Here is a 25,411-nt window from a genome sequence, read left to right as displayed (position 1 = left end):
AACACTAGTAATCTGGAGAGATAGGAGGCTTGGCAGTCGGCTCTGTTTACTTCCTTTTTTAACGCTATGCTGAGTGGGCTCCACTCAGGGTGAGGAGAGGTGGGCTAGCCACTTCCACCTACCCTCTGCATTCTCCTACAGGGGTTGGCACCAACTCTCCTTATACTAGCAGGCATGGCTGTTAGGGGACCAAGATCAGAGGAAACACAGCAGGAGAGGAAGCAGAGCAGCTGGTCTTCCCACAGTGGTGAGATGCCCCAGCTGTCAAGAGTCCCATGCCCAGGAATGCCTGTTAAGGAGAGGTAGGGGTGGTAGCTGAGACCTCCACCTGGAATCTCTTTTGAGTACTATAGGGCAATGGTTCTCCAATTTCAGCCTGCATCAGAATCACCTGCAGGGCTTGTTAAAATAGATTGCCATGACAGGCTTCAACCTGAATTTCCAGTTCAGAAGGTCTAAAGTAGGGTCCCAAATTTTGCATTTCTAGCAGTTTCTCAGGTGATGCTACTGATCTGAAGATCACACTTTGAGAACCACTGCTGTAGGTATTTCAGGCTCTGTGCCCTTCTTTCTCTTAACACTCCCCCATTCTCTCTTTCCTACCATCCATCTACTGCTTTCTTTTCCACCAACCCTCCACTAGCCTCCTTTAGGAAAACCACAGGAAAGACAAAACAGGGGTGAATGTTAGATTGTCTTAAGGATTCCTTTGGGGAAGGGTTTCAGCTCTCTACCCTGGTTGATGGGTGTTTCTGAATTAGAATTTATTCCAAATATATACATGTTTCCTCTTCCTTTTACCTAATAGTTGGAAGGCAGTTCAGTAAAGAGGAATAGATCCTTTTCCAATAATAAGATCTTGCTTTGGGTTTCATAAAAATTAGACACGGTAGATATATTCCACTACATTTTAGAAAACTTTCCCACTTCAGACAACTTTTTAAAAAATTACAATAAAATATAGGGACTTCCCTGGTGGTCCAGCAGCTAAGGCTCCATGCGCCCAATGTAGGGAGCCCAGATTCGATCCCTGGTCAGGAAACTAGATCCCTCATGCCACAATTAAAGATCCCGCATGCGGCAACGAAGATCCTGTGTGCTGCAACTAAGACCTGGCGCAGCCAAATAAATAAATAAATATTTTTTAAAAATTACAGTAAAATATACAAAACATAAAATTTATTTTAATCATTTAAGTGTACAGTTCAGTGGCATTAAGTACATTCACGTTGTTGTGCAAGTATCACCACTATCCACCTCCAGAACTTTTTCATCTTCCCAAACTGAAACTCTGCTCTCATTAAACAATAATTTCCCATTCCCCTCCTCCCAACACCAGCCCTTGGCAACCACCATTCTACTCCCAGACTACTTTTGGATTCGGTTTCTCTTTGACTTAATACAAGAAAGTGTCCATTGCTGACTAGTGGGATTGCTTCTATATCTGCAGGCCTTCTTGCATATATGTGATTGAGTTTATTGTAAGAAAGGTAAGAGAAAATGGGGTGGGAGAAAGAAAAGAGGTGGAGACAGCTGGATAAGGATTTTCACGTGGGGCCTCCTATCCACAGGCCTCAGCAGCCCTGCCATGGATCCGCCCGATTCTTTCGCATCAAGAAGTTGATCTTGCGAGCCATTTCCATGTTGTAGATTCGCCGGCAGGTTTCATAGCTTTCCCTCTGTCGCCGGCGGCAAGGCTTCTCGTAGTATCGCCGTCGCTTTATGTCCTCAATGAGCCCATCCATGGTAAGGATTCTGTATAAAGACAGGAAACGAAGTTAGAGGCTTAGGCTCATTATTGTTCTTTTCCAGTTTCACAATGATTAGAAGTCAATTGACCAAATAACTGGTGTCTGTAAGAATGGTGTGAAATGGTGACAATACAGCATTAACTGCCAACATATAGAGGCCAGGCACCAAAGAGTAATATGTGGGGAAATAAAAAGGCAATTAATTATATAGTCCTTGCTCTTGGAGAGTTCATAGTCATGGTCATGTTCTCAACCTTTTTTTTCTTCTACCACAACACACCTGAGGGATATGGCACAGTCCCAAAAGAACAGTGGCTCCCTATGGCAGTGAGTCTCAACCAAGGGGCCATTTCAGAATTTTCAAATGGGGTAAGTCTTTTGCAGTAGGAAAAAATAACTAGGGGTGATTCCTACGTGGTCCTTAGTGGAGAATGTAGTTCCACCCCTACTGTGTTTAAGAGCTGATGCAGCTGAAGTCTGTAAGTCTGAGAAATATCTGGACCCACTTAATACAGGGAAAGAAGAGGCCCTTATCACACCAGTGACACAAATGGGAGCATTAAAATAACAGCCTCAACCATCATTTTTCCATGTACCACATGCTCCAACCACACTACTTTACTGACTACTCCCTGAACACACATTAATACCAAGTCCTTACTCACGCTGCTTCCTCAGCCTAGAATGCCATCCCCAACCTGTAGCTGCCAACCTGAGATTTTCCACATCTTTTTTTTTTTTTTTTCTTTTTTTTTTTTCCCACATCTTTTTGATGCTAAATCCAGATGCCATCTCTCCACAAAAGCTTTCTCATCTTCTTAGAGAAAATAATTTATTTTGTTGTATACCTATTTAGAGATTATTTCATTTTGCCATTCTGTTAGTTATTTATACAAATGTCTCCCTCATTAGACTAATAACCCCTGAAGGCAGAAACCGTATTTTATTAATCTTAATTTAGTTCAATTTGTTTTTTTCCTGCCCACCTAATTCCTTACAACACGGTTTCTCTTGGATTCATAACACGCTTAACTCAAACTAACCTCTTTGTTCTCACTGAGCCAAGAGGACACGGGGGTTTATTCTATAACCTACCTTATCCCTGGGCTCCTGAGAACTCTGGCTCCAGTCTGCAACTTGTCTCTCCCTCTCAACCCATCATCAGTTGGTCCTGAGGAGGTCTGGAGGCACCTGCTGCTACTGCCCTCCATCCTGGCACTGTTTGCATGACCCCATTCCTGCCTACCCTTTCCTTTCATTACATGTAAAAAGTAAGTCAAAAACACAATTGGAGGTAGAGAAATTGAGACATGGCTATTATAACTGGAAGGGGGACAGCAGAAGGAAATAAAAATAAGAGAAACTACCAGCTACTTCTGCTCAGTGGGAAACACTATTTATTGCTGGTATGTTATACCAAAAGCCCAAGATAACAATAATAGATTGAACATGTACTTGAAAAGATTTGAGCTTTGGGTACATTACAAATGTGAATAGACATGGGAACCACTGTCCTTTGGGATCCTCTCCTAGGCTCCTGCTGATTTGTAAGATCAGTTTGTCTAGGTTTTAGTGGCAGGGAGATGGGAGGCAAGGGAATTGTTGCCAACTCCCAGAAGTGGGAGGAGTAGATAATTCAGTTTCTGCTGAAAACACAGTCATGCCCAGAAGTCATGTGGATCCAACACTAGAGTTGTACAATAGAAAAGTAGGGCACCAGGGGACTTCCCTGCTGGCACAGTGGTTAAGAATCTACCTGCCAGTGCAGGGGACACAGGTTCAATCCTTGGTCCAGGAAGATCCCACATGCCACGGAGCAACTAAGCCCGTGCCACAACTTCTGAGCCTGCGCTCTAGAACCCGTGAGCCACAACTACTGAGCCCATATGCCACAACTACTGAAGTCCGTGCGCTGTAGGACCCACGTGCCACAACTACTGAGCCCACATGCTGCAACTACTGAAACCCACGCGCCTAGAGCCCATGCTCCACAACAAGAAGCCACCGCAATGACAAGCCCACACACCGCAATAAAGAGTAGCCTCCACTCGCCGCAACTAGAGAAAGCCTGCGCGCAGCAACGAAGACCCAATGCAGCCAAAGAAAAGTAGGGCACCAAAGACTCAGTATCTTGGCCCACAAAAGGGTCTCCATTGCTGGCTTTCTTCCTAATTTACCCTTAACTGTTGGTATCCCTCCAGATTCTGACTGTAAACCTCCTCCTTTTTGGTTCTCCATGATTCCCTTAAACTTTACCATGGGCTTCAACCCTGTGCACAATGGAATCATTTCCTGAAGAGCCTTTAAAAAGTATTCATGCCTCAGTCCCATTCCTCAGAGATTCTGATTTAATTGGTCTCCAGTGGGGTTATACACTGGGTATATTTTAAAACACCCCTCAGGTAATTCTAATGTAGAGCCATACTTGCGAATGGACCCAGACACTGGTTGACTCTTAAATCATTATCTCTAGCCCCAATCTTATCTTAGAGCTAGACTGATGTTTCCAATTGCCTTAAACCCCACAAAAACCAAATTTATTATCTCCTCCTAAAATTCATTCTTCTTCCTCTATACTCTCTCTGTTAATGGCATCACCAGTTAGTCAAGCTAAAAATCTCACCATGTTCCTGGACTAGGCCTTCTCCTTTACTTCCTACACACACATTTACAATATCCTATACATTGTATAACCTGAAATAGTTCTTAGATCTTTTCCTTCTCTCCTTTCCCTATGGCTACAGCTCTAATTATGGTCCTTATACCTGTACTGAAATAATCATCTAACTGGTCATTTAATCAAAAAGTATTTATGGAATCCCAACTCTGTACCAGACACTGTGTTAAATGCCGAGGACAGAAAACAAACTTAGGCATAGTTCTCTACCCTTGCAGTCTAGTAGAGAAGACAATTATGTAAGAAATACAATAGAATGTGATAGATGAAAAGATAAGGGAAGCACACAGGAGAGGTATATAATCTGTACTTGTTAAGAAGGTGGTTATGAAAGCTTCCTAAAGGATACCTTATTTGAATTGTGAAGGATAAACAGGTTCCCTATTTCCATTTTCCCTCCCTATACCAATTATTGTCCTAAAACATAAATCAGATTGTGGGACTTCCCTGGTGGCGCAGTGGTTGAGAATCCGCCTGCCAATGAAGGGGACACGGGTTCGAGCCCTGGTCCGGGAAGATCCCACATGCCGCAGAGCAACTAAGCCTGTGCGCCACAACTACTGAGCCTGCGCTCTAGAGCCCGTGCTTCCCAACAAGAGAAGCCACTGCAATGAGAAGCCTGCGCATTGCAACAAAGAGTAGCCCCCGGTTGCCGCAACTAGAGAAATCCTGCACGCAGCAACGAAGACCCAATGCAGCCAAAAATAGATAAATAAAATAAATAAATTTATAAAAAATAAATCAGATTGTGTACTCTGATGTTAAAAAATCTTTCCCAGTAAATAAAATAGTCTAAGCCAGTGGTTCCCAAACTTGTTTGCACATTAGAATCACTTGGGGATCTTTTAAAAATTCCAACTAAGTCACAAGTGGGGAGGGACATGGGCAGGGTTTGTTAAGTTCCCTAGGTAATTGCAATGTGCAGATAAATTTGGGAACCACTAGTCTAAGCTCAAAGTCCTAAACAATTGAGCTTCACCCTCTTGCTCTAGCTTTATCTTTAATAACTTGCCCTAAAAAGCCTACATCTAGTCATATTGAACTAGGTGTTTTCCAAACACACTACACATCTATTTTTTACATTTGTTCATGATGTTCGCTGAGAATATGATTCCTTTCTTTTTCTGTTTTATGAAAGGCTATTTATTCTTCAAAGGCACAAATCAATGGATAACGACATTTATAAACTGGTCCAGGAGATATTAATCACTCCTTCCCTCTGTTCCCAACGCACAGCGGTTCTCAAACTTTGAGACTCATGCAACAGTCACCTGTAAAACTTGTTAAAACACTGACTGCTGTGCCACCTCGTTTCTGATTCCATAGGTCTAGGGTGGGGCCCGTGAATCTGCATTTCTAACAAGTTCCCAAGTGATTTTGCTGCTAATGGTCCAGGGAGAACCAATGCCACAGTACACACTTTTTTTTTTTTTTAATTTTATTTATTTATTTATTTATTTATGGCTGTGTTGGGTCTTCGTTTCTGTGCGAGGGCTTTCTCCAGTTCTGGCAAGTGGGGGCCACTCCTCATCGCGGTGCGCGGGCCTCTCACTATCGCGGCCTCTCTTGTCGCGGAGCACAGGCTCCAGACGCGCAGGCTCAGTAATTGTGGCTCACGGGCCCAGCTGCTCCGTGGCATGTGGGATCTTCCCAGACCAGGGCTCGAACCCGTGTCCCCTGCATTGGCAGGCAGATTCTCAACCACTGCGCCACCAGGGAAGCCCAGTACACACTTTTAAAGCACTGATCAGACAGTATCATATTTAGTCATGTTTGGTTTTTTAGTTTTTAAAATCTCCCTTACTGGGTTGTGTGCTTTCTAAGGTTAGAGATTAAGTCTTTCATTTTTGCATTTAATATAATACTTGGCAAAGAGCAAATATCAGTAAATGTATGACAAAAATGAATCCTCTTGGTGACTGACAAATGTCTACAGCTCAAGGGATTAAGTTACTTTCTAACAGACACAGTTCTTGGGAATATTAGCTCAGAAGGGCTCAATATTACCTTTACTAAAATGGCACATTAGACTTTAGATAGCATTTTCATATCCATGATCCTAATCATTATCCTATGAAACTGATTAAACAGGTAATGTCATCTTTTTTTTTTTTTTGGCCGCACCACGCGGCATGCGGGATCTTACCACTGGACCACCAGGGGAGTTCCCGTTGTCTCTTTACAGATTAGAAAACTGAAGTTTAGAGAGGCTGACCTGCCCAAGATCACAAAATGGAGCTAGCAGTAGAATTCAGGTCTTTAGTGCAGTGCTCTATAATAGCACTCTGCTTCTCAAACAAAAACCACTGAGGTTTGAAAGACAAATTACTGCGGTGCCCATGGGCAAAGCGAAAAATGAGGGAGGAAAGAGCTGGGCCAGGCTCCTTAATTAGAGTAAAAAGATGCAAGCCAAGAAGACATGGCACACTAAGGGAAAAGAATTGATCCAAACAATTAAGTATTTATTTCTGTCTAGACCTTGTTTACTGCTATTTAATGAAGGCCACTTTTTGGACTAGAGACTAGTATATTAGAGAAAAAACAGAAAAAAAAAGTGCCTGAAAGGGAAAGACTGGAAATATAAAAAGGGCAAGGAGACTGGATTTGAGGAGAGACTATGAAAAGAACAGAGACCCTAGATATGACTTCACCTAGGAAGAAGAGCCTACTGGAATGACAAAGACAGTTTAAAGTAGTATGAAAGAAAACAGCAAAAGGACGAGGAGTTTAGAAACATACTCAGGTATCCTACTGGAGTTTCAAAAGGGTTCTGAAACAGAAGTGATCATCTTACCAAGTAAGTGCCTGTGTGGTCAGGCAGAAAAGACAGACAAGAAAAAAGTACCAAAGGAATATAAGAGTAGAGGAGGGGAAAAAAATGAAAAGATCGGTCGCCCCCAACATAATGATGGGGTTGCTAAATGGTGTTCCTTGGATGGTTCTATTTCCAAAACACAAACCAAATAAATTCCAAGGTGCCAGGTGAGGATCTCCTTCCTTACCTTGCACTTTCTAGGTATCCTGAAAAAGCACAGATTATCTTCAAATGTTCCAGAATCCCTACAGTAGAGGCATCTACTCAACTCATTTCTAATAAAGGATGTAGGAAGAGTTTTGTAGAACTCATGAAGTAAACAGGGTGTTACTAATGATGCTTCTGCTTTCACAGGTAGTTCAAGGACTAGTCAACCAAGAGGTTTAGAGTAAACAGATCAGCCTGGAGTTTGGGCACCTGGCAACCTAACATTTAAGGAGAACTCAGCTGCCAGTTCAACAGATTATGTAAAAGGAGCTGAGCTGCCTGGGCTGGGGAATTTGGGGGTGGCAGACTCACATGTCAGTGTAGCCAGCCTACATCAGGATCAACATGTACACAGAAGAACTCAATGGGCCCAGAAGCTCACCTACCAGGAATAAAAGGGGTCGACTGGGCATGCTTCCAGTGTGCTTGCCTTTCTTTACTTGGGCGCCAGCCAATCAGGCAGGGCTTCCTAGCGACCCCCACTCTCCATCTCTTCATCCCAGGGCACCAATGAGGGCCCTTGGTTATATAAAAAGCATTTTGTGGTGGTCTCACTGTGCAGACACATAGGCTGTTTCCTTTATAAGACTACATCTGTGCTCCAAACATGCTAAAGCTTTAACCACCCTCTCCTCTCATTTGCTCTCATACCTATTGTTGTAATTAGACCGCAGAACATGCAACTTATTTTTAAACTACCAACTATCAGAAAGCTGAGAGAAACGAGGAGAAGCCTGGGATTTAAGAGAGATATACAGAAAAGGCAGCCAGAGGACATTATGGAAAACCAGAGGAAAAGAAGTAAAGTGTCAGAAAATACTGTGTTTGGATGGACTTGGAAGGCATTATGCTTAAGTGAAATAAGTCAGATAGAGAAAGACAAATACTGTATAATCTCACTTATATGTGGCATCTAAAAAATACAATAAACTAGTGAAAATAACAAAAAGAAGCAGACCCACAGATAATAGAGAACAAACTAGTGGTTACCAGTGGGGAGAGGGTAGGGGAGGAGCAATATAGGGGTAGAGGATTAAGAAGTACAAACTATTAGGTATAAAATAAGTTACAAGAGGAATTCCCTGGCGGTCCAGTGGTTAGGAATCACCACTTTCAATGCCAGGGCCCAGGTATGATCCCTGGTCAGGAAACTAAGGTCTCCAAAGCTGCACAGCACAGCCAAATAAATAAATAAATAAGCTACAAGAATATACTGTACAACGTGGGGAATATAGCCAATATTTTACAATAACTATAAATGGAGTATAACCTTTAAAAATTGTGAATCACTATATTGTACACCTGTAACTTATATAATATCATACAGTAACTATACTTCAATACAAGAAAAAAAAGGGCTTCCCTGGTAGCTCAGTGGTTAAGAATCCGCCTGCCAATGCAGGGCACACGGGTTCAAGCCCTGGTCCAGGAAGATCCCACATGCTGTGGAGCAACTAAGCCATGTGCCACAACTACTGAGCCTGCGCTCTAGAGCCTGTGAGCCACAACTACTGAGCCTGAGTGCCACAGCTACTGAAGCCTGTGTGCCTAGAGCCCGTGCTCTGCAACAAGAGAAGCCACCGCAATGAGAAGCCCACGCACCGCAACAGAGTAGCCCCCGCTCACCTCAACTAGGGAAAGCCCACATGCAGCAACGAAGACCCAACGCAGCCAAAAAATAAATAAATAAAAAAAAGAAATTAAAAAAAAAAAAATGAAACAAAAAGAAAATACTGGGCTTCCCTGGTGGCTCAGTGGTTAAGAATCCACCTGCCAATGCAGGGGACATGGGTTCGAGCCCTAGTCCGGGAAGATCCCACACGCCATGGAGCAACTAAGCCCGTGCGCCACAACTACCAAGCCTGCACTCTAGAGTCCGTGAGCCACAACTACTGAAGCCTGCGCGCCTAGAGCCTGTGCTCCACAACAAGAAGCCACTGCAATGAGAAGCCCGTGCACCACAATGAAGAGTAGCCCCCGCTCCCCGCAACTAGAGAAAGCCCACACGCAGCAATGAAGACCCAGTGTAGCCAAAAATAAATAAAATAAATAAATTTATAAAAAAAAGAAAGAAAATACTGTGTTTACTGTGTCTGACAGACTGACAGATAGGAAGGCTGGGACACTCCAGAACCAACCTGCTCACATTTGGATGCTTAAAAGTCCTTGCCTATCCTAAGAACGAAATATTTGTTCACTTTTTTCTCCTGAGGCTAAAATACAATTTAAGGATATATATCTAACACTCCAAGGTAAAAAGGAACATAAGTGCAGCTTCCTAAAGAATAAATCTACATTGACAAAATACATATCCTCCCCAAAGATTATAAAAATCACTGCCATAATACTTGCTCCAAGCTGGCTTCTTCCAACCACGCACTTCTTGCACTGTTTTCCTGGATAACCTTAGTCACAAAGTTCGAATTTTCCAAATTCATAAGGAAGCCTAAAACGAGATCATCACACCTCAGGCCCTGAGTGTCTGGGACCAGAATTTCTTCTTTTTTTTTTTCTGCCTGACCATGCCTCTCCTTTCTGATCAAATTCTTTTCTTTTTCAGCAATGTAAATTGTTTTTCCCCCCAAATCTATTCGTATGTTGGTGTTTTAATCCCTGAAGTGAGGAAAAAGTAATACCACGTTTCTTACCTAGGATACTTGATAGAATGCCAAGGGTACTATCCAAAGACAGAAATCTCTGGATAAATTCAATGCATCTGCCTGGAGGACCAACTTTAACTACAGTGGAGGTGGGGGTGCTAGCCCTAAAACAAACGTAAAGACAACAAATAAAAATCACCTAAAATTTTAATTAAAAAAAAGAGATTAAAAAAAGAAATTCCATGTTTGCTTGTGGTGGAAGAACCCCTTATAGTTCCTTCACTCTCCTCTCCTGTTAAGTATACTTCAGTGGAAAGGTTTGACAAACACTAAATTTAGGGAGTGACGGAAGATAAAGGAACATTTATATTCATTAAGTAGACATTTATTGAGAGCTTTCTATGCACCCGACACTTTGGTAAATGCAAGGGATATACAAATGAAAAAGCATAGGTCTCTACCCTTAAGACTATTAAAATCCTAGCTGAATATTAAAATCTCATGAGACATTGTAAAAAATGCTGCTGGTCAGACGCCACCACCGAGAGATTGATTTAGTCTCAGGTTGGGCCCTGACATAAAGAGGGTTTCTGTTTTTTGTTTTTTTTTTAAATAAAGATTCCCCCAGGTGATTGGCAGCAGGGTCAAAAACCACACAGCATTATACTGACCAGTTTCCTGCTGTTTCTGACTAAAATAAGCATTTCTACCCAGGAAAAAAGTATGCATAAACTGCAATTCACCTATAAAAAGAGAATCTTAAAAGTATGGGGCTCTTGTTTAACAAAAAGGAGGAAGGAGGGAAGAAGAAAGGAAAGAAGGAAGAAATCAATTTAGAGATATTTGAAAACAGATTCTCAGGAACAAGAAGGTATGAGATAGTACTAGGCCAGGCCAGATGACAGAAGGTATCCAAACACACCTCACCTTCTGTCATTTATTTCTTTTTTTCTCACCTACACCCACTCCACACCTGGGATCAGGAAAGATTTTCAGATAAAATGAAAAAAAAAAAAAAAAAAAGAAAAAAAACAGGAAAAGCAAAACCCTCATGTTGCTTAAATAAAAAGGTATTTGCTAAATTAGGATTTCATAAGAGGCGGAGCTACAGAGATTTGTTTCCAGGTTAATTAGAACAATCCCAGGCAAAAAAATAGCGGAACAGTCTTCTCTCAGAAGGTGAGTTGGCCTTATGCTTTCTGCAGACTTGGCATCAATAGAGAGATGATCAACTCCTTTAGGCAGGAAGTTAGAAATATTTTGTTTTTCAGGTTTTAAATTTTTGTAAGTGGAAATGGGGGATGAGGGAGCAGTGTATACAGAGGGAATAAATGCTGTTATTTCAAAATGAGATTAGCATTAGCATATAGAGAAGAAGCCTTGGTTGGAAGGTATCAGCGTATATAGGAAAAGTCATTCCAATACCAGTAGCCAACTAGAGCCTCAGGACAAAATAAAGCTAAATTATTTTCTCATTTTTTCACCTCCAGGCCGCCTTGAGCATAACTTGATGATCAGGGAGCATAAGAGAAAAAACAGTTAAAGCAAACTGTCAATCTCTCAAAACAAATGAATAAACAAATCACCCACAAAGTAAAACCGAAAGGGTAAAAACTCCCTTACATTTACTTCCAAATTATGATAATAGCTAACACATAATGCCTACTATGTGCCAAGCACTGTCCTAAGCAATTTATTTATACTACTAACTTAATCCTCACATCAACCCTATGAGGTGGGGGCACTATTAGTAGTTCCATTTTACTGAAGAAACGGAGGCAGAGACATTAAGTAGCTAATCACAGATTATGAGGCCAAAAAATGGCACAGCAGGGATCTGAACCAGTCAGTTGGCTCTGTGCTCTAAACCACTAAGTTATGCTGCCTCATTTATGTGAGAAAACTATTTTCAGGCCTGGCTTTGGTCAAAAGTATTAAAGTTGTAGCTACTTTCTTTCTTTCTTTTTTTGGCCTTGTGGCCATGCCGTGCAGCCTGTGGGATCTTAGTTCACGCCCCCACCCCCCCCACCCCCAATCGTGCCCCCTGCAGTGGAAGGGCACAGTCCTAACCACTGGACTGCCAGGGAATTCCCTGTAGCTACTTTCTTGATACAACTGTAAGAAATGGTTCAATAAATAATGCTGCACAAATTATTTTTTGGTTCTTCATCAGAGTAGTTAATTTCCTAAAAACAAAATTCTTGCTTTCTGTTATTCTTTAAGAATAAAAGAGGTGAGGGGAGCTAAAGCTGAGCCTTTGGAAATTTGTTTTACCATCAGGTTAACAGCTGCCCTTTGACATCCCTTAACGATACAAACATCACAGTCACCCTAGTTAGAAGACCCATCTAAATCCACCAAAATAAATCATACAGAAAAAAATTGGGGATTCCCTGGCGGTCCAGTGGTTAGGACTCTGCACTTGCACTGCAGGGGGCCCAGGTTCGATCCCTGGTCGGGGAACTAAGATCCTGCAAGCTGCACTGCACAACCAAAAAACAAACAAACAAAAAACTTACAGGAAGAGGTCAGAAGAAGGGTGAGGTAATCTACAAGACTTCCTTTCCCCAAATTCAGCATTTCATCTCACTAGCTAATTCACTTCAGATTCTATAAAGACATTCACTTGGTGCTTCCAGTATATGGGCAAAGAAAGATCATTAGACATCTCAACCCTCCCACAGACATGCCACTTAAAGGTTTAAATAGGAGAGTAGGGAATGAGCAGCAATACAAAAACATGAAATAGGATTATCTTACTGCCCTGTACTTAACTGATTATCTTTACTTTCAACGCAAGTGAAAATGCAGAGGGAAAAGCTTCTGCCCAAGGATATGACTGGCATGCACAGTCATTGAAAGTAAAGAGGCTGACCCAAGACCAGATCCTTTTAAAAGACATACAAATCATCCTCAGCCTGCAACTGCTTCTCAATTACATAGCTTCTGACAGCATCTTTGTCCTCATTTACTATGGTCTTCTGCCATCCAGCCCTCCATACCTAGAACTCTTTGCTTGGATAAGAATTGGTTCTCTTTCATTTACCTTCTCAGTCCCCAAGAACCCCACTTATATTTAAACCCAATCAAATACGGATTCTTAACTGGAGAGTGACTGCCATAGGTCTCTCCATTTCCAGAGAAACTAGTCAATAATGTAGGAACAGAGCAAAGAACACTGCACTAGAAAAATGTGATTTATGCTTCTTTCCACCATTCAACAATTGTAACCCAAGGAATATAACTTCATCTCCCTAGGCTTCTCTTACTTCTGACATAAAGCTACCACCTTAGTGGCCTTAAGGCAGAGGACCAGCTCATATATTAACATCTCTTTCATATAATTATTTGATAATTCAACTCAACAAGCATTTGTTTCTCCAAACTCTGCTTCACTGGGGAGAGAAAATGATAAATGAAAGTCAAAATCCTTACAACTAGTGATAAGGGAAGCTTAAGGAACTATTTTCTTGAGAAACCACAACTGTGAGGCGTTCTTCATTAGAGTCATTCTACACCTCTTACCCTAGCATTCAAAACCTTTCAATACAGCTCCTCCACTCCAGCCAGTTCATTTCCATCTTCATGTTTTTGCTCGTGTTAACCTTTCTCTGAACCTGTAACACTTTTCTATCTCTTGCTTGCTTCTCTAAGATCCCAAATCTGAGTTCATCTTTTCCATTTGCCTTGTCCCATACCAATCCCTCACTAAGCTTTCTATATATCATGTACTATGTTTTCACTTACTAACAATTTTATAACTTGATTTTCCCTTTGGGCTCTTTTTAAAGTCTTGGATAGAATTCAGGTTCATTATCAAAGGAATGACTGCTGATAAGTAAGCCTCACAGTTAGGTTTGGGAAAGAATTTCATTTTTAATATAGTAAACTGAGGGTCTGAGAAGTTTCAAGGCTGTGAACACCTGGGCTGGCACTGGTTTGAGACAACCTACGACAGGGGAAGTGAGAGAATAACCACCGCACTTCTCAAGAGTTGGTCTAGGCATGATTCTGGTCCCTAACCAGTTACCTGTTTAGGGTCCTGTATGCACCTTCCACGTTCCCTTCCTGTACCATCACAGTCCTGGCAATGAACTTCAAATGTTTTGCCATGACCTTGGATTTAAGTCTTCAGTCTGCAGGACCTAAAGTATGACGGAGAAAGGGGCAGTAAAATATAAAGACCAGCTAATAAAGAGAAACACAACAGAATACACAACGACGTAGCTTATTCAGGGCCTGGAAATGCAACGGGCTCTGGAACATGCGCGACAGGGGCACGTGCAAGTCCTCATGTCCTAGAAAGTATACGCGACTTGTTATCAAGAGTCGCCCGATCTCTTTGCCAATACAAACCCTACCATAGGGAAGAAGACAGACGGTAGCAGGGCGTCCCCATGGAGATTTATCTGGCCGGTCACGGGAGACCGGGACGCGCCGCAGGCGCCCCCTCTCCCTCCCAACTACCGCTCCTCGTCCCAGGACGGTTTGGGGTGGGAGTCGGGAACACAGTCTCTCCGTGCTTGGAAGGGGGGAATCGCGAGGAACCGCGCCCTCCCGCCACACCCGCCTCACTTTATCCTACCCCCGCACAAGGTCCTCACCCCTCAGCGCCCGGCCGACTGGAAGCCCGCCCCGACCGGAAGCGGAAGTTGCGTGTTCTCCAGCGCCGCGCGAAGACAACGAGGCTGAAAGGGAAATGAAGCTACGTGGAAACCATGGCAACCGTCCTTCTGGCCGGGGTTGGCTGTTTCTCTAATCCTCCCCCACCACCGCCAACCCCCGGGTCTGGACTCAACACCTGACAAAGCGAAATACTTGTTGCCTTAAATTCCGCCCTAAACAGATTCCTCGCTTTCTCGTGGAGTCGCCGTCCTTCGGCCTCAGAGGTCAGCCCGATTCCGTACCACTTAATCCTATTAAATCTTTTTTTTTCAATTGAAGTATAGTTGATTTAAAATGTGGTGCCAATCTCTGCTGTAATCCTATTAAACCTTAAATAGATATTTAATCCATTTCTTTTTCTGGAAGGAAAATAAGAAAAATAGGCGAAGCTTCCTGAGCATGCTTCCTGTTTTCGCCAAGGACAGATTCCTTGAGATCTTTTCTCCGGATGGAAAAGAGCTTTACCCCCTCATCTGCCTGAAAACTAAGGGAAAAAATGAAATGAACATACTATCAGATTCCTATAACATCACCTTCTCAGACATTTCACTAAATAAAGTGAAATCACTGAAGAAAGAATTGAGAGGGACTTCCCTGGTGGCGCAGTGGTTAAGAATCCGCCTGCTAATGCAGGGCACACGGGTTTGAGCCCTGGTTTGGGGAAGATCCCACATGCCGCGGAGCAAATAAGCCCGCGCCTAGGGCCGGTGCTCTGCAACAAAAGAAGCCACGGCAATGAAAAGCCCGTGCACCACATCAAAGAGTAGTCCCCCCTCGCCTCAACTAGAGAAAGCCTGCGAGCAGCAACGAAGATCCAACGCTGACAAAAATATAAATTAAAAAAAAAAAAAAAAAGAATTGGGAAACACCTGCAAGATTTAGAATCAAAGACTCTTTTATGTCAGCTTCTATCCCATTTGTCTCCTAGTGACACTTAGTATAAACAACTCCTTTTTTATTTCTTCCTCATTGTGGAAACAGCTTTCCTTTTATTTTATTTGTATGTTACTTCTACATATATATCGTTTTATGGTTATTCACATATGTTCGGATCTACTGTAAGTGGCTACTGGAAAACAGTAGGGAAAGGCGCAGAAGAAAGTAGGTCCCAACCAGGTACTTGTGTAATAAGGTTCTTTGGCTACCTCCCCTAAAACACAGAGGCACATACACACACACAGATGCATCCTCATCAATTATGCTAATAGAACTCACACAAAAACTGAAGCCCTGGACTTCCTTGGTGGCGCAGTGGTTGAGAATCCACCTGCCAATGCAGGGGACATGGGTTCGAGCCTTGGTCTGGGAAGATCCCACACGCCGCAGAGCAACTAAGCCCGTGCGCCACAACTACTGAGCCTGCGCTCTAGAGCCTGCGAGCCACAACCACTGAGCCCACGTGCCTAGAGCCCACGCTCTGCAACAAGAGAAACCACCACAATGAGAAGCCCGCGCACCACAAGGAAGAGTAGCCCCCGCAACTAGAGAAAGCCTGCGCACAGCAACGAAGATCCAATGCAGCTAAAAATAAATAAAGATAAATAAATAAATAAATTTATTTTAAAAAATATCTAAAAACAAAAAAACAAAAAAACCCTGAAGCCTGCCTTAGAGTAAGCCAGGTTCAAAGTACCAAAATAGAGCTAGACTGGGACATGATTATGCTTATCAACAAACTTTTATTGAATGCCTACTTTGTGTCATGCCACTGACTCTTGGACTACCAAAAGACAGTAAGTAGCCATAAAAGATAAATAGTAAAACAAGGTAGCATATAGTGAATGCAAAATAAATTATATAGGCAGCAGCATAATATAGTGTAAAGCACTGGATTGGAAGTCAGGAGATCTGGATTCTACGCAAATTCTGATACTGAGGCATATGACCTTGAACAAGTCACTTAAACCAGTAGTCTACAAAGTACTGCCTACCGGTCAAATCCAGCTCCACGCTTGCTTTTGTAAATAAAACTTTATTGGAACACAGCTGTGCTATTTGTTTATATATTAGGTATAGCTGCTTTGGGCTACAGTAGCAGAGTTGGGTAGTTGCAGCAGAGATGTATGGCCCACAAAGCATATATCTATCTGGCTCTTGCTGACCCCTGACTTAAACGCTCAGTCTATTTCCTCATTTGTAAAATGGAACTAATATCTGCTGTCAATCACACAAAATTCGTCATGGGAATCAAATGGGATAAAATATAAAAATACTTTGAAAGAAAAGAAGAGGAAAAGTAGCATTTTTGAGAACCTACAATATACCAAACATTGTACTAAGCAGTTTATGTACCTGATTTCATTTAATGGAGTAAAGGGCCAAAGACTAAGCATATATATCTTTAATGGAGTGAATAATTGGGAGAAGGACTTGAGTTAGTCATTGAAAGAAGGGTAGGGCTTAGTTAACAGAAGCAGGAAAGGCTGGGCAAGGTGAATGGCATGAACAAGAGTTTAGAGGCAAAAAGGCTTACAGTGTTCAGGGCAAACAACAAAAACAAAAAACAAAAACGTGGAACAGAGGGATCATACAGGGGAGCAGAGGGAGAAACAGAGACCTTGACTAAAGGTTCTGGACTTTCTTCTCAAAATACCAGGGAGCCATTGAATAGGTAATGACATGCAAGCATTGTTCCAAGAAGATTAATCTTGTTATCAGTGAGAAGGGTTTAGAGGTAAGAGAGGCTATTGCTATAGTCAAGGTTTAGACCAGAGAGGTGGCAATGGAATGGATAGGAAGAAACAGATTTCAAGAGACATTCCAAATACAGAATAAAAGGGATTTGGTGATTAAATACACCACGTTTTAAGCCTAGTTATATAGAAAAATGATGGTACTGGGGCTTCCCTGGTGGTCCAGTGGGTAAGACTCTGTGCTCCCAATGCAGGGGGCCCGGATTCAATTCCTGGTCGGGGAACTAGATCCCGCATGCCAAAACTAACAGTTTGCATGCCGCAATTAAGAGTCCACAAGCCACTAATAAAGAGCCTGCACGCGGCAACGAAGATCCTGTGTGCCGCAACTAAGACCCAGCACAGCCTCAATAAATAAGTAATAAATAAATACATAAATATTTTAAAGAATTAAAAGAAGAATGATGGTACCATCATTTACAGAAGAAAAAGAGGTTGTAAAAAGGCAGAACAGGACATCTCTAAAAGAAGGATAATAGTTTGATTGGTGAACACTAGAAAAGTTACCAGACTGGAAAATGAGTTCTGTATGACACATTGTGTTGTCTTACACAAGCTACCTAAGTTTTCTCATCTATAAAATGAAGGGGTTGAATTAGATACAGATGGTACCCTCTTGGCTCTAAAATGCTGAAATTTTCAATGTTTTAGGGTTAGTAATAAGTAAATGGAACTGTCCAGCAGAAATGTAGACATTCAGTATGTCATCTCAGGGGAAAGACTGGGACTGGAGATGAAGCTTCAGAAGTCTTCTACTTGAGGCAATAATTAGAACCATGAAAGGAGATGAAACCTTGAAGTGAAGGAATGTAGTTAGAGAAAAGAGCCAAGGGCTGAGCCTAAGGGAACATGCATACTCTGGAGTGGGCAGAAGTGAGGCTATTAAGAGATATAGAAGTTGTTGCCAGATAGGTAAGAGGAGAATTAGGATAGCGTGCTGACATGGGATCCAAGGGAGGAGAGTTTCAGTAGGCATTACCAAGAGTGTCAAATGATACCGAGAGCATGGAGTACCTAGGCTTTGTAAAAGCCCCTGGATCTAGCTATTGACTGGATGGAAGCTACATTATAATACTTTAATTCTATAAGATCTTCTTAGTGACTTAAGAAGGTGCAGTAGAGTGATAGCAGTGGACGCTAGGCTGCAAGAATTTAAGGACTGAGTGGTGGAAAGGAGTCAGAAAGAGTATGATTAGACTACTCTTTTTTGGGGGGGGGTTGTTTGTTTTTGTTTTTTAACTTTTTGGCTGCACTGCACGGCATGGGGGATCTTAGTTCCCCGACCAGGGATCAAAGCCATGCCCACTACAGTGGAAGCACAGAGTCTTAACCACTGGACTGCCAGGGAAGTCCCTAGACTACTCTGTCAAGAATTATAGAGAAAAGATGAGAAAGAGGGCAATTGGGCTCAAGAGATATTTTCTTTTTTTTTAAATTATTTTTAAATTTATTTATTTATTTATTTTTGGCTACGTTGGGTCTTCATTGCTGCACGCGGGCTTTCTCTAGTTGCGGCGAGCAGGGGCTACTCTTCGTTTTGGTGTGCAGGCTTCTCATTGCGGTGGCTTTTCTTATTGCAGAGCACGGGCTCTAGGAGTGTGGGCTTCAGTAGTTGTGGCTCACAGACTCTAGAGCACAGGCTCAGTAGTTGTGGCGCATGGGCTTAGTTGCTCCATGGCATATGGGATCTTCCTGGACCAGGGATCGAACCCATGACCCCTGTATTGGCAGGCGGATTCTTAACCACTGTGCCACCAGGGAAGTCCCTCGAGAGATATTTTCAAGAAGGGGGTACCTGATCATACTTGTGGGAGGAATAATTATTACTTGTAGGAGAACGAAAGAATAAATAATTCAGTAACAAATGGAAGTTACAAGGTAAAGAGGGCATAAGTGACTTAGCAAAAGTTCCAGAGGTGCAAGGTAATCAAAAGCACAACTGGAGAAGTTTGCCTTAGGGGGAGGGCATGTTGTCTGAAATAAAATGAGACAATAATTCACTGAGAACAGAGGACTTGAGAAACAGGTGAAAGATGTATAACCAGCTATGAGGAATATGCTAAGTAGCCAATATGCAATAACTAAAATGACTAAGTAGTCTGAAACACTGCCAAGGCTGGGAGAGGACATGGTTTTGATGGAAACTGTGACAAATCAGAAAGAGTAATACATGGAGAAGGGTAGATGCAGGTAAATTCACAGACTTCAGTTTTGCCCTTTGATGACACTGGGTAGCATACATTTAGCAGCTGCAGTTTTTTGAATAAGGAGGCCCAGCATCTGAGGGGACTTCCCATTCTGACAGTTCTGGGGCACTGCTTCCTCTTCAAAACTGGCAACCACAGTGGCTGTTCGGGCTTTTGTGTCCCTCCTCTGGCAGCAGTAGATTACATATGCATTTAGCCACAAGCATCAACAGCTCCCAACAAAGCAAAGAGCTACCCCAGAGCAGTAGAACCTGCTAGTCTGGGCCAGCTGGAAGGTTACAAGAGTGAGAGACACAAACAGAAAGGTACTAGTCTCTGAGCCTGAATGAAAAAACAACCCAACTCTGAACGCTGTAACTGTCCCAAGGGTGTTCCCTAGGAAGATAGCAGCAGAGAGTCCCTTTTCCTTTCCCGCAGGACGTATATTGTCCCATCCAGACTTCTAATTTGGTGGAGCTCGGGTTCACAAACATTCCCATCCCTTTCCTGCAGCTCAGAGGATAAATATTGGAATTCGAGGCAGAAGGTTTCAATTTCCCCCAGTCAGCAAACTGTTTAGGTATAAAATTTATTTAATCAGAAAGGATTTCTCTTCCCTCAACACAAATTCACACATTAACAGTTAAAAAAGTATATATAGAGACATATATTTACACAAATTAGAAACTACAGTCTCAAGTCCTGCATTAGGGATTGAGAGGAGGGACATCAGGAGCAACAGAAGGGTGGCTTCTCATCTGTTCTAGGTCTCCCACGGTCATCTCTCTGGTCATGGTGGGTACACCAGGAGGGGATGGGGTACAGCTCCAGTCTGATGGCAGAGTTACTGGCAAATTGTGGCAACAAGGCCCCTCTCCAGAGAGTATCTTAGGATCACCAGGGATGACAGGAGATGCTGTAGTAGTAGATGGAACTGGAGTGGTTGGGGCTGAGTGGGTGAAGGGCCGTACTCCATGCTGGAGGAAAAGGATGACACCAATGCTGGTTCCAGTGCCTAAAGGACCATGGCTAAAGGAGATGGTACCTGGGGAACTGAGAGGGGGATTGCAAATTGGAGTAGTGTGGATCCAAGTGAGGTTCATAGCTGGCCATTCAGTGAGGTGCCAAGGCTGCTTTGGTTTCAATATTAGCTGTCCTAGCTGTGTCTGGTCCATCTTTTCCACAGAAAGTGCAGGAGAGGAAGCAGCTGGATAACTGTGGTGGCCTGGAGAATGCTAGGGAGGGGGAGAAAAGAGAAAAAATTATGTGAGAAAGCTTTCAGATTAACTCCACCTGGTTGCTTAAACATTTGCTTTCCTTGGGAACTCTGTAATGCTAACATACCTTGTTTTATGCAATACATAATTTCCTGTCAGGCCATGATTAAGTAAAAGTTTTAGTAACCAAACTGTACTTTCATTTATTTAACAAATTCTTGTACCACACACTATATAGGCACATGTATACAAAATAAAACAAACAGTCCCATAGATTCTCACTATTTATAAACTGATTTATTTTAGAACTTCTTTCTAAAAAGTCTATTTTTAACTGGAATCATCATTTCCCAACTTCTGTATTTTAAGTTCTAATTTCCTATGTTGAGTTCCTTAAGAAGTGTAGATTAATATGCAGGCAAGATCCTCCTGCTTATGTTTATGTATTTATATTTTAATTTTTAAAATAAATTTATTTCATTTATTTATTTTTTTGGCTGCCTTGGGTCTTCGTTGCTGCGCGCGGGCTTTCTCTAGTTGCGGCGAGCGGGGGCTACTCTTTGTTGTGGTGCACGGGCTTCTCATTGCGGTGGCTTCTCTTGTTGTGGAGCATGGGCTCTAGGCGCGCGGGCTTCAGTAGTTGTGGCACTTAGGCTCAGTAAGTAGTTGTGGTTCACGGGCTCTAGAGCGCAGACTCAGTAGTTGTGGCACACGGGCTTAGTGGCTCTGTGGCATGTGGGATCTTCCCGGACCAGGGCTCGAACCCGTGCCCCCTGCATTGGCAGGCAGATTCTTAACCACTGCACCACCAGGGAAGTCCCCCTCCTGCTTTTTTTAAAAATTTATTTATTTGTTTATTTTTGGCTGCGTTGGGTCTTCGTTGCTGCGTGGGCTTTCTCTAGTTGTGGTGAGCGGGGGCTACTCTTCGTTGCGGTGCACGGGTTTCTCATTGCAGTGGTTTCTCTTGTTGAGGAGCACAGGCTCCAGGCACGCAGGCTTCAGTAGTTGTGGCACGTGGGCTCAGTAGTTGTGGCTCACGGGCTCTAGAGCGCAGGCTCAGTAGTTGTGGCGCACGGGCTTAGTTGCTCTGTGGAATGTGGGATCTTCCCAGACCACGGCTTGAACCCATGTCCCCTGCGTTAGCAGGCAGATTCTTAACCACTGTGCCACCAGGGAAGTCCCCTCCTGCTTATTTTTAAATCAATTATTCCCACAGCAGTTGAAAACAAGGACTGTCCATTAGCTACAGGAGACTTTCCTCTCCCTCTCATTTGAGTGCCCCCTACATACTCTATTATTTGAAGGCACAGAAAATAGGTCATTCCACACTAGATCTAAGAATCTTTTCAGGGACTTCCCTGGTGGTGCAGTGGTTAAGAATCCGCCTTCCAAGGCAGGGGACATGGGTCCAGGAAGATCCCACATGCAGCGGAGCAACTAAGCCCGTGCACCACAACTACTGAGTCCGCATACCACAACAACTGAAGCCTGTGCGCCTAGAGCCCGTGCTCCACAACAAGAGAAGCCACCGCAGTGAGAAGCCCGCGCACCACAACGAAGACTGGCATCCGCTCACCGCAACTAGAGAAAGCCCGCGCGCAGCAACGAAGACCCAACGCAGCCAAAAATAAATAAAAAAGAATAAAAAAAAAAAGAATCTTTGCAACACTCTCCTTATGGGTGCCCCATGGGTGCCTTCACCCCTCCCAGTGATGTACTTCTTGTGACCAGTCCTCAAAACCCATGCTTCCAGAGGAATACAAGGGTACTTGGGAAGGAGTAAAAAGAGGGAGAGGAAAAGGGGTTTAGGGGCAGCAGAAGAGAAAAGATTTGCAGAGAGAAGCTGAGGAATCTTCCTGCATGATTCATTTGTCCAGGTAAAAAGCATTCTGTATCTATGCAGAAAGCAGATAAGCTACAACATGAGGAACAGGGCTAAATTCCATGGAGTTCCTTGAAATGATCAAAACAAAATAGAACCCCAAAACACCTAGAAATCAAGACAATGAAGGAAGTTTAGGCATTCCCTTCCCTGAAAAGAAAACTTGTTGAAAAGATGAAAAGATCCAAAAGAAAATGGAAGAGGGAGCCCATTTCTGCGTGTCCACTTCATTTCTTTGGTTATTTCCCCACCTTTTCCTCAGGTTTATAAGTTCTCACCTTGGTCAGCTGACTACGCAATGATGACTTCTGGGCAGCTATATGAGGAAACCAAGTCTTTAACATTCCTTCTACCTGTAGCAGGGTTCCTAGATAACGCTCTCTGTGGGGGGGAAAAAAAAGCCATTAGGTGTGAAAAAAGCAACAGGACAGGATTGGAGATAGCTCCTTTTTTATGAAGTACTGAGGAAAGAATCAAGAATCAAGAATCAATTACCCCATCTGTGGCTTCTGCAAAACACCTACTATGCGCTGGATCCTGTCCATTGCCACGCTCTGCTGGAAACTGCTCAATCCTGGGGTCAGGAAAGAGAAAGAGAGATCAAGGATTGAGATTCAAGAATTTAATCAGGTAAAGGAAAGACAGAAGGGCTTAAAATGGATTCACCTAAAGAAATTGTCACAGGAGAAAAAGGGAATCATCCAGGCCCCAAACAAAGACTTAAGAGAAATACACATTCAAAACATATTTTGAGAGACAGAGAGATGAATGTAGCTCAAATGAATACAAGTAATCAGATAACTACCTCTCTCAAATCGACCCATCTTCAGTCCATTCAGTAGGTCTGTGAGAGGGGGTATGAATCCTCGGAGCTCTTTACACTGTAGAAAAACAGGACAAAGGGTATGAGAAGACCAAGAACTGCCCACACCAGTACTTATTCTTCCATCTCCCAATCTGAGAGCCAATACTATCCTCATGGGGTCCTTACCAACCAACTGGGTGCTAAGCCACTTGGTCGCATCTCCTTTCCCCAGCTTTCTCTTACCTTCTGAGCAAACAGCAGGTCTCCTTCTGTGGTACAACCCTGGATGTTTAGACCGGTCTCCAATTCACCACCTCTTGATCTTTTGACCCCAGATCCTGACATAGAAGAAGCCAAGCCCCGCTGTTCCGAGTGAGATGCTGTAGGTTGCTTACTGGAAACCTTGGGTCGTTGCCTGCAGCGGATAGGACCAGGGCTGGGCCGAGAACCTCCCCTCTGACCAACAGTGTCTGGCCTGGGGCCATGGGCCCACTTGTCCTCCCTCTCACTATCGGAGGGGAAGCCAGAGTCACTGTTCACTGGGGAGGTGGAAAAAGAGGAATAAAGAGAGTAGGAAGAAACGCTAGATGGAGAATCCATAGGTTCAGAAGCAGGGGCTGGAGAGCAGCTCCCGGAGTGCCCAAACATCGGGACCTGCAACTGAAGAGCAAAGCGAGGGAGTTTGAAACCAGAATCTGAGTATTAGGAAATGGACTGGGAGACTAGGGTGTACTGTCTGCGATCATAATATCTCTTCTCTCCCTCCCCAATATTACCTGTCTCAGGGACAATAAAAAAAGTCATCTTCCCCGCCTCCCCTCCTCCATTAAGAACCTGGATTGCCTCTCTGGCCTCCGCAGAGCAGCTCTTAGCCTGACACAGACTCTTTTCCCTCAGTTCAGAGTAAATATAATGATTTGACACCTTTCCCCGGTTCGCCTCTTCTGGTCTCATCCTGACCCCGCAGCGAGCCTCCCTACCTGAGATCACGCCACCGGCAAGCCGGAAATCTGCGGCACCCGAACCCACCTAGGGACCCGGCAGCAACCTCCCTCCTCTTGCCAATCTTTCTGACCAGGATCCCTGCGCCGGACCATCTCCAGTCGCGCCTGCCACGTGATGCGATCCCTCGCAATACCAATATCCGCGTTGAGTCCCTAAGCCCACTCCCACCGGGTCTGATCCTCCTGCGCGGATCGCTCCCTGACCTGAGTCTCCTCACCTGTGTCGGTCGGCTCAGCCCAGGCTGTCTCCAGCTCCTACTCCGACTCTCGGGTCAGGGCTACCCACCTCCGCCTCCCTCCCACTGGGTCCCGCCCCTTCCCCCTCCCAGACACGTGCAGCTCCGCACGTGCCTTCCCCCGGCGTACACAGACCTCGCACCCTCATTGGTTGTCTAGCCGGTGGCACGTGACTCTCGTTACTGAAGTTCACATTCCATTTGTTACAGCATACAGGGGCTCGGCCAATAAAGATGCAGTCAGGTGACGATTGGTTGGAAGGTAAGCATTCCGTGCTCCGCCCCTACATGCGGCTAGCGAGGAGGACCCGGTGATGAGAGAAGGAGGAGGATGGAAAAAGAGTGGAAAAGAAGGGAGGGGAGGAAAAGGGCGGAGCCTGTGGCTTTAAATAGGATGGTGGTGTGCCGGAGCCGCGCAGCTGGAGTGTGCAGACTGGTTGTGTGACCCAAGGGGTGAGCCTTGAGATGTGGGACTGTTGGCTCTTCCTTGGGAACCGACCCCTCTGCCCCCTCTTTCAGCGCCTCCGCTCACGAGTGCAGCACATGGAAACGATCAGCGACTTGCGTCTGCAACGTGTGTGAGAGAATGGATGTGTGCCACTATGTATACTCTCCCCCTCTCGGCGGCCCAGCTCTCGTGACTGCCCCGTCTCTGTTTCACCCTCCCCTCCTC

General features: G+C 43.9%; 2 protein-coding genes and 1 non-coding gene across 8 annotated transcripts; 1 reads left to right on the top strand and 2 right to left on the bottom strand.

Annotated features, from left to right (window-relative positions):
• Positions 1 to 1,154: 1,154 nt before the first annotated feature.
• MRPS21 (mitochondrial ribosomal protein S21) lies at positions 1,155 to 14,733 on the bottom strand. Of its 3 annotated transcripts, none has more exons than XM_036836140.1 (3): positions 14,655 to 14,733; positions 14,081 to 14,195; positions 1,155 to 1,755 (listed from the first exon to the last, which is right to left on the bottom strand). In XM_036836140.1, the coding sequence occupies exons 2-3, from the start codon at positions 14,161 to 14,163 to the stop codon at positions 1,575 to 1,577; spliced, it is 264 nt and encodes an 87-aa protein (XP_036692035.1). In that variant the 5' UTR covers positions 14,164 to 14,195; positions 14,655 to 14,733; the 3' UTR covers positions 1,155 to 1,574. The 3 variants fall into 3 exon arrangements, with proteins under 3 accessions (XP_036692035.1, XP_036692055.1, XP_036692046.1); XM_036836160.1 differs by having other exon boundaries at positions 1,242 to 1,755; positions 14,636 to 14,661; XM_036836151.1 differs by lacking the exon at positions 14,655 to 14,733 and adding an exon at positions 14,412 to 14,618 and having other exon boundaries at positions 1,242 to 1,755.
• TRNAA-UGC lies at positions 12,441 to 12,513 on the top strand. The gene has a single exon. It is a non-coding gene; the product is annotated as a tRNA-Ala (tRNA).
• Positions 14,734 to 20,161: 5,428 nt separating the features above from the next.
• CIART (circadian associated repressor of transcription) lies at positions 20,162 to 24,792 on the bottom strand. Of its 4 annotated transcripts, none has more exons than XM_036836034.1 (6): positions 24,721 to 24,792; positions 23,742 to 24,158; positions 23,499 to 23,574; positions 23,189 to 23,267; positions 22,972 to 23,074; positions 20,162 to 20,829 (listed from the first exon to the last, which is right to left on the bottom strand). In XM_036836034.1, the coding sequence occupies exons 2-6, from the start codon at positions 24,144 to 24,146 to the stop codon at positions 20,302 to 20,304; spliced, it is 1,191 nt and encodes a 396-aa protein (XP_036691929.1). In that variant the 5' UTR covers positions 24,147 to 24,158; positions 24,721 to 24,792; the 3' UTR covers positions 20,162 to 20,301. The 4 variants fall into 4 exon arrangements, with proteins under 4 accessions (XP_036691929.1, XP_036691947.1, XP_036691920.1 ...); XM_036836052.1 differs by having other exon boundaries at positions 24,528 to 24,763; XM_036836025.1 differs by lacking the exon at positions 24,721 to 24,792 and adding an exon at positions 24,423 to 24,711.
• Between the last annotated feature and the right edge of the window lie 619 nt (positions 24,793 to 25,411).

This window comes from Balaenoptera musculus, chromosome 1 (assembly GCF_009873245.2).
Source record: "Balaenoptera musculus isolate JJ_BM4_2016_0621 chromosome 1, mBalMus1.pri.v3, whole genome shotgun sequence".
NCBI classification, from domain to species: Eukaryota; Metazoa; Chordata; class Mammalia; order Artiodactyla; family Balaenopteridae; genus Balaenoptera; species Balaenoptera musculus.
Note: the sequence above shows the minus strand (reverse complement) of the source record. Positions and strands in the feature narration are given on the sequence as shown.

Excerpts from the sequence above, each read along its gene's own strand:
- MRPS21 (XM_036836140.1), bottom strand. The coding sequence starts at position 14,163 with ATGGCAAAACATTTGAAGTTCATTGCCAGGACTGTGATGGTACAGGAA. Across the intron at positions 1,756-14,080 it reads GCATACAGGACCCTAAACAG|AATCCTTACCATGGATGGGC; the intron begins GTAACTGGTTAG and ends GTCTTTATACAG.
- CIART (XM_036836025.1), bottom strand. The coding sequence starts at position 24,452 with ATGAGACCAGAAGAGGCGAACCGGGGAAAG. Across the intron at positions 24,159-24,422 it reads AAGAGGCGAACCGGGGAAAG|TTGCAGGTCCCGATGTTTGG; the intron begins GTGTCAAATCAT and ends TTTGCTCTTCAG. Across the intron at positions 23,268-23,498 it reads GATGGGTCGATTTGAGAGAG|GATTGAGCAGTTTCCAGCAG; the intron begins GTAGTTATCTGA and ends TCCTGACCCCAG.